This window comes from Thalassophryne amazonica, chromosome 16 (genome assembly GCF_902500255.1).
Source record: "Thalassophryne amazonica chromosome 16, fThaAma1.1, whole genome shotgun sequence".
Taxonomy (NCBI): Eukaryota; Metazoa; Chordata; class Actinopteri; order Batrachoidiformes; family Batrachoididae; genus Thalassophryne; species Thalassophryne amazonica.
Genome location: NC_047118.1, coordinates 38,052,907 through 38,061,758, shown reverse-complemented (window position 1 = coordinate 38,061,758; position 8,852 = coordinate 38,052,907). Strand labels below are relative to the sequence as shown.

The following is an 8,852-nucleotide window of genomic DNA, read 5'->3' as shown; positions in this document are numbered from 1 at the left end:
ATATGCTATCAAATGGAAACCTAAGAACTAAGGTACTATATGTTGATATTTTTAAATGTCGATGTGCATGCATGTCGTTCTTGCTCAACTTCATCTCCACTTTTTTCCTGTAGGTGTCTTTTGCCACCTTCAGGCATTGTTTCACCTCCCGCTGCACTGATTTAACTGCCACCCTGTCTTTGCTCCTGAAGCCCACCTTCTTCCTGTTGAGGACAGCTTTGACCTCCTGTGTCACCCAGGGTTTGTTATTAGTATGACAATGTACGCTCTTAGTAGAAAAGAACACATCCACACAGAAGTTCAGGTAGTCTGTCGGGCCGTGTGTCAGTGCCTCAGTGTCCTCACCATGAGCGGTCATCAGCACATCCCAGGCTGTGGCTTCAAAGCAGTCTCTCAGAGTGTCCTCCACCTCAGGAGGCTGCTTCCTTATGAAGCATGCTGTAACAGATTGGCTTTGTACCGGGGGGTATACTGTGCCTGTAGAAGTAAAGGCAGCATTTAATAAAAAAAAAAAAAAAAAAAAAAAATTAAGATTGTTTTACAGAAATTTAATTTCACTTTGAGAAAAAAAAGAGCATATTGTTTTATTTTTATGTTTATTTTTTATACCTCATAAAAAGGTATTAAAAAAATAATAATAACTCACTGGGAAGTGCCCATATTTTTCAATACAGCAGTTCAATGATGCACAACAGATATAGTCAACATATGGCATTTAGTTAAGTTAAGTTTGTGACTCCATCAGTAGCTGTATTAATCCTGATGTTGGCTTTTGTTATCTAACACATGCTTTTATGTTCTTTTATATTTCATATTCTACCCAATATCCATATTTACAGTAGTAATGTTTGTTTGTTTCCTGTTTGTTTGTGATCATTTGTGTGTCCTCTTGTCTGTCATTGTGAATAAAGACCTGGCTGTGGTCCAGGGACTTTTTTTTTTTTTTTTTTTTTTTTTGCTGCTCTCTCAGAATCCATATGCACTGGTGCAGCAGGTTGACAGTCAAATTATTTCATGTGCTTCCTTCAGAGATATGTGTGCAAATCTGTCCAAAAGCACACTGACGTGACAAACAGACTTTCTCCAGAGGTCATATCACAGATGGGGGTGTGGCCTAAACATGACACATTTTGGTAAGTGATCAAAGACACCGTTTTTAAAGTCACATGAGTTTTATGAGCATTTTCATGCTACATTTACAGGGAATTATTCGCTTACTGAAATCACATTTCATTTATTTATTTATTTTGGTCTGGGTATAATTTGTTTCATTTAATAATGTCCAGTATCCAAATATAAATCTATATTTGACCTTTTGATTTCTAAGTTTTAAATATTCAGTCATTTCAGGGACATCAAACAGGGCTTAGCAAAAGCTAATAATAGCAATAATTAAACTTTTTAGTGCAGTCAGAGAAAATGTTGTAATGAGCAAAACCCTCAACAAAATATGCAGTTGCGTACAATATTTTAACAGTTTAGTTGTGCAAAAATGTGATTGATTTGCTGATTTCTTTTTGATTGGATGTTCTGTTCAATATATTGCATTAATACTAAGAGACAGCAGTGTGTGTGTGGTATGTGTGTGTGTGTGTGTGTTCCTCTCCCGTCCAAACAGCACCTTGGAATTGAGCCGAAATTGGCACACATATACTTTGACATACGGGGAATACATAGACTATTGAGCACTTTAGTCGTCATACTTGTAGTTAAGGCGAGAGATATTTTTGTGCTTATCATCAGCAACTGTACTAAAAGTTTGGTGTCATACTATTCTATTCGTTTTCCTTTGAACTTTTTACCTCTATAGTCATAGTAGTAGTAATGGCAGCTGTCTCTTCTTGAGGCAGCTTTAGTCACATCCTAACAGTTTTCTGTGGTGGAGGTCTGTGGTGGAGGTGCCAGAGGGGAGGATGCTGAGGAAGCTGCTCAGCATCCTGGACAACACCTCCCACCCCTTGCATGCCATACAGACGTCCTGTCAGAGCCCCTTCAGTCGTAGACTGAGACCACCGAGGTGCACCACAGAATGCCACAGGAGGTCATTCCTACTTGTGGCAGTCAGACTGTGTAATTCCTCCCCCATCTGCAGGATGAATACATAATGAGCAGAGTTATTCAGTTATTCAGAGTTTTGTGCAATATTGTCAAACATCTTGTGCGATATATCTTCCAGTCATTTTGCATAAATTTGTTGTACTTATTGTAAAAAAAATGGATTGATTGATTGATTTGTATAATACTAACACTTTCTGTAATTGTGTATTTAACTAACTGTTGTTTACTGTTTCTGTACTTTAGCAAAATAATTTCCTTCGGGATAAATGAAGTTGATCTTTATCTTTATCTTTCTGGATTCCAGGAAAGTTGGGGGGGGGGGGGGGGGGTGATAACTTTGTTGGTGAAGATGAAGTTTTCATTTCAACCTCCAAATCAAACCCGCCTAGTTGCGGGTAATTGGCTAGTTGTGTTAATATTCCTGAAGAAATGTGGAAATTCCTGTTGCATCATCAGGCTGCTTATTTATGCTGTGCTCAAAGACACACACCCAGAACAACATCCACAGAGCTGCAGACATCAACACAATCAGGAAGGATTCCACTCTGACTGCTGCTCTCTGTCTTCTTCCTTTGTGTTATTTGGTTCTACTCCTGACATTTGGACACCATGACTCATCGGCTCACACTTCCTCAAGAGAACCATGATCTGATCAAGGCAGTGGAAAATTCATTTGGGCACTTGGGGAAGCCACTGTCCCAGCCAGATCGGGTTCTGATCGGACACGGCAGACTGACTAAACTGAGTCGTCGAGGGCCCAAAACAAAGTCCTTCTTCCTCTTCAATGATGTGTTGGTGTACGGCGGCATCGTTCTTAATGGCCGCTGGCACAAAAAACAGAAGATTATCCCACTAGGTGAGTAATTCTTTTGCTACTCCTCAACACCAGATTCAGTCTGGCTGCACTTCTGCTTTATCCTGCAGCTGCACGTTTCATCAATTTGTTTTTTCATTACATTACTGACCATAATTATATAAATGAATAGATCTCTCATATATGTATGTATATACATAAAAATACAGATAGTGAGGGAGTCATAGACTTTCATCCCACGTCACACTATAGTATCCAAAGATGAGCAGAGCACGGGCACCAAAAGGACTTAATTTTATCTTTAGTGTAGTGTTGAAAATTAAATTGTAGGGAGATAAAATCTGAATATACTCATATGTACACATGCACATATGTGTAATTGTACTTGTTGCCAGTTGAATCAAAGTGGACATGAGCAATTCTCAGAAACATCTCCAACTCTTTGTGAGTTTTCACACAGATAGTGTTGACACAACATTTCAAGAGTTAAAACAACTCTGAAATATTTGACAATTTAACACTGTACCAGTTTGTTAGAAATGCTTTTTAACTGTGATCACTTCAGAGTGTGACACAGTCTTCTCCATCATTTCAGAGGACGTCCAGCTGGAGGACTTGGAGGACAGTTTCAACATGAAGAACCAGTGGCTCATTCGCACACCAAGGAAATCTTTCTTCATGGGAGCGCCTACATGCCAGGATAAGCAGGAGTGGATGCAACATATTGAAAGTTGCCGGTCCAAATTGCTGCAGACCAGCGTCCGTCAACCTGGATCTGTCTTTGCTGTTACTTGGGTCCCAGACCAGGCTTCTGCCATCTGCATGCGCTGCTGCAGCACGTTCACTGTGACCCATCGTCGGCACCACTGCAGAAAATGTGGCTTTGTGGTGTGTAATTCCTGCTCCAAGCACAGAGTGTTGTTGAGACACATTGACCCCAAGAAGCGTCAGAGGATCTGCAGGATCTGCCACTCCATGCTCTCTATCGATGCTCCAGAGTTAGCTCATGTGAGAGGAGACAGCATGGAGTCGAGCTGCTCAGGAGAGAACGAAGTTGTCATAGCCAGTGATGAAGACCAAGTAGAGGAGTCCATGGAGGACCAGGGTCCCACCAGGTGGCTGCACTGATGGACTCCAGAACTTCTGGATGAAACCAGATTGTGATGATCACATCTAAAGTGTTACAATCATCTTATAAACTCTTCATTGTCTTCAAACACACAGACTTTTTCTCTGATTTAGTTCAACCACAAATGTTGAGACAAATGTTATGGAGAAACATTTTAAGGCAGCATTCTGCAGATTATAAATGTTGGAGATTATTACAAAATATTGAAGATAATATATATATATATATATATATATATATATATATATATATAATTATTATTATTATTATTATTTAAGTGGAGGGGCGGTGGCCAAGTGGTTAATGCGCTCGGTTTCAGTGCTGAAGGTTCTGGGTTCAAATCCCACCCCTGCCACATTTCTCCATGTAATGTGGAGTTGCGTCAGGAAGGGCATCCAGCGTAAAACCTGTGCCAATTCAACATGCAGATCCACCTTGGATTTGCTGTGGCGACCCCGAGTGCGAACAAGGGAGCAGCCGAAGGGACTTACTTATACTTTACTTTATATATATTATTTAAGTATTTTTGGAATTATATATTTATGTTCATATATTTAACATTGTGTTGGTTTGTATAATTATTTTTGCTGCCATTTGTAGCATCTCTTATTTCTTAAGAGTGTCTTCATGACTTGACTCCACAAGATTTTATACACGTCAGTCATTTTTACCCCAGGCCAAAATAGCCATCGAGTATTACGAAGGCTTTGTGTCCGTCCATCTGTCCCAACTCAGCACAAGTCCAGTCCTATTACTGCCAGAGGCTTCATATTAACAGGGAGCATTCTTGGGACACAGACCTTGGACAAGATCAAACGTGGCTGACCTTGACCTATTCTAAGGGGTCAACAGGTCACATTTCTTCAACTCACTCTTTCATTGATTACATCCTCTTGCAGCTGAGGGTAGTTTAGCATTGCATTATATTCATTATTGTGTTTAATTTAAATGTGATTTCAAATATGTGTGTTACTTGTATGGCCAATAGCATTTGCACTTTTTAAAATATATTGTGTTTTTAAGCAATCAATAAATTGTAATGCACGTGAAAAAAGCTTAAATTTGTCTCTCATTGTTTGCACTAGATGCTGGTTGTGTGTGTGTGTGTGTGTGTGTGTGTGTGTGTGTGTGTGTGTGTGTGTGTGTGTGTGTGTGTGTGTGTGTGTGTGTGTGTGTGTGTGTGTGTGTGTGTGTGTGTGTGTGTGTGTGTGTGTGTGTGTGTGTGTGTGTGTGTTGCAGTTATGGATCTATTCCACTTTACACATGCTGATGCTGGTTTAACCAATAAACCAATAAAAAAGTTTTGTGAAATAAATCATCAAACGTTTTTAGGATTCTGTATAAATGAAGTTATAACGTTATATATTTTTTTTTCCAGTGATGTTTTATGTTAAAGAACAGAATCCTCACATTTTTATACATTTATACATTACTCCAAAATGAATCTGAGTTATTACAGTTTTATGTCCACAGTCAGAGTTGGGTAACCTCGGTTTCAGTGAGTAAAAGTCCCACCGTGTCTTGTTTCTTCCTGTGCACCAAAAACAAGTGATTTCACTGATTAGATCACCTGCCTGCCTGAAGAGTTGAACTAATTTGAGTTGTCTGATTTAGTGAGTGGATGGAACAAATACGTGGTCAGATTTTGATTCACTGAAGCCGGGCTTTCTCACCTCTGTCACAGTGCTGAGGACAGAGTGTTTCTGATGAACTGTCACATCTGGCTGACACCCATTCTGTGTAATAAAGAGTGACTGAACTGGATTTATTTATTTGTTTGTTTCTTTGTTGCGTTGTATGCTTCAAATGCTGCATAACTGAATTAATATGGGGTGGACATTAAATTTCATCACAGATTTACATCTGCTCTGAAAATTCATTTGTCTCCTTTACATGTGTGCTTACGTATTTGAGATACAGCTCGAAACAAAAATTACAGATAATTTTTCTAATAATTGCAAATCAAACTAAAAAACTTGGCCTCTTTAAAACAAAAATAAACAATGATTATTTTAAATTTAAGTGTAAAAATAAATCTTTTACATTTTCATGTCGGTTGGAGTTCTGTAGGAATAAATCATGAAATAGTGACAGAGAATTAACAGAATTAAATGGTGTGGACATTAAAGGTTTCATCACAGATTTACATCTGCTTTCAAAAAACATTCATCTTCTTCACATATATAATGGTGCACTAATGCAAAGGATAACCTGGACTGCAGCCCCAGGGCCTCAACCACAGAGGGGGCTTCTTACAAATTATAATAACTAATAGCTTGATTCTAATGATTGAATTCTCAGAATCATGATTCATATCCTTAATGATTCAAAATCAATTCAAATCATTCAAAAATTGATTTTGTCAAACATAACATCTCCATTTTGTTTCAGTGACTTGGTTCTGGGCACTGATACCACTGTTGCCTCACAGCAGGTCATCGCATCCTGCCTGAGCCTTTCTGTGTGGCGTTTGCATGTTCTCCCCATGTTTGCGTGGGTTCCCTCTGGGTGCTCCGGCTTCCTTCAGCTTCCACTTCCAAAGACATGCAGGTTCAGTCTAAATTGCTTGTCGGTGTGCGTGCAACTGTGAATGAGTTGTCTGTCTTGTACGTGGCCCTGTGACAGATTGGTGTCCTGTCCAGGGTGTACCTCTGCCTCACTCCCTATAATTGCTGGGATAGGCTCTATAGCAACATTGACTGGCAGCTTGCATCACTCCGTCTGGAACATTTGGCAAAATAAATGGAATTTGTTTGCTTGCTGTTTTCTTCCAAACTAATAGGAACATAAACACCAAGGCCCACTGACTCATATTTGTGTTGAATCACGTCTTTGTATTACAAGACTGCGCTATGTACGAACGTTATTAATATGGCTACGTACAATCAGACCGCTTACAGAGGTGTACTGGCCATTGAGAGTACAGGGCTTTTTCCCGGTGGGCCGATCAATAAATGGGCCAATGGCAGCCCGTTTTTTTTTTCATGGTAATGTAACAGACTTCCTGATGCTTTGCTTTTATTTATCATTATGTTGCATGGGGTTTAATTTTGGTATGTTGGTGTTGCCGTAGAACACCAACATACATATATTGATATATCTATCAATATATAGATTGATAGATTATATAGATTGGCTCTTACAATAGATAAACATCACAAATAAAAAAACAACAACAAACATGGTGTTTTAGGGCTTCCCACAGGTGATTTCAGTGAGAGAATACTTCCCTGTAAATGTGACATCACAATGCCCATAAAACTCTTGTGACTTTAAAAACTGTCTTTGGTCACTCACAGGAATGTGATATACCAGTGACATTTCCTTGTTTTGTGGAGACACCAAACAGGGGAGGGCAAATTTTTCTCACGCCATCGTCTCGCTGTGGTGACACACCGTCATCAACAGGTTTGGCTTCTCAGTAAAAGTAAAGACTTGACCGGTAAGAAATGTGGGACTGTCACTGTGTTTATCCCATTTTGCTTCGTGTGACGTGACAACAATTCAGGGATGTTTGGTTTAGGCCACACCCCCAACTGTGATATATCTGAAGGAAACACATGAAAGAATTTGACTGTCAAGCTGCTGCACCTGTGTGTGGATTCTGAGAGAGCAGCCCAAAACAAAAAGTCCCTGGACCACAGCCAGATCTTTAGTCACACAGTGACAGACAAGAGGACACATAAAGGGATACAACCAAAGAAGCAAAAAAAATAAATAAATAAATAAAAATAAAGAAACAAAGCATTGCATGACTAAATCTACATATGGGTGTTGATCAGAAGTGCAATATTTTTATACCAAAAAAGTATGTGTTAGATGGCAAAAGCCAACATCAAAAGCCATTCTCCAATTAGCTTTTTGAGCTTAACGGATACGTGTTGGTTTACGTGTTGGCATCAGAATTTTGGCTCTCTGTTGGGACTGTTTACACAGAGACTGCTACCTGCTGCTTTGGACTTGAATTAGCAGTCTTTTTCAAGACTTTTTTACTTTTTTACCTTTTTACTTTTTTTTTTACTTTTTTACTGTGCTCCAACGCCTAAGGAAGACCTCTAACGGTCGAAACATCGCGACGGAGCACTTTTATCAGCTAACTTTCATCAGCGTTGGCAAGCTAACTAGCTTGCTAACGCTTTCGTTTTTATTTTTTTTATTTTATTTCTTTTTTTTTCTCTTTTAGCACTGATGTCGTGCGTTATCTGTGCTGCTCCACAGCGTGTTTAGTTGATTTTTATTTTATTTTAGCACCGTTGTCGTGCGTTTGCTGTTGTCGTGCGTTGCCTGTGCTGCTTCATGGCCTGTTTGGTGCCTTGACTGGGGCACTCCTTCTGCTGAATCACCTTTAAATTATTTACACATTATTCACTTTGTGTGTTTTTAGGAATCCGCTAGGTTGCGTAGCTACTAGCTCTTAGCCGATTTAGCATGGCAGCTTCTCCTGTCTCTCCCGTACTTTTCTGCTCTGGGTGTGAAATGTTTAGTTATTCCTCGGCCTCCTTTAGCAGTAACGGTACTTGTAATAAGTGCAGCTTATTCGTAGCTTTGGAGGCCAGGCTGGGCGAATTGGAGACTCGGCTCCGCACCGTGGAAAATTCTACAGCTAGCCAGGCCCCTGTAGTCGGTGCGGACCAAGGTAGCTTAGCCGCCGTTAGTTCCCCCCTGGCAGATCCCGGGCAGTCGGGAAAGCAGGCTGACTGGGTGACTGTGAGGAGGAAGCGTAGCCCTAAACAGAAGCCCCGTGTACACCGTCAACCCGTTCACATCTCTAACCATTTTTCCCCACTCGACGATACACTCGCCGAGGATCAAACTCTGGTTATTGGCAACTCTGTTTTGAGAAATGTGAAG

The 8,852-nt window shown here is 40.0% G+C and overlaps 1 protein-coding gene across 1 annotated transcript; it reads left to right on the top strand.

The window, feature by feature from the left end:
- The first annotated feature begins 2,556 nt into the window (after positions 1-2,556).
- Positions 2,557-4,184, top strand: LOC117528437 (pleckstrin homology domain-containing family F member 2-like). Its single transcript, XM_034191059.1, has 2 exons — positions 2,557-2,914; positions 3,468-4,184. Exons 1-2 carry the CDS (start codon positions 2,668-2,670, stop codon positions 3,998-4,000), a joined length of 780 nt encoding a protein of 259 aa, XP_034046950.1. The 5' UTR covers positions 2,557-2,667; the 3' UTR covers positions 4,001-4,184.
- Positions 4,185-8,852: the final 4,668 nt, after the last annotated feature.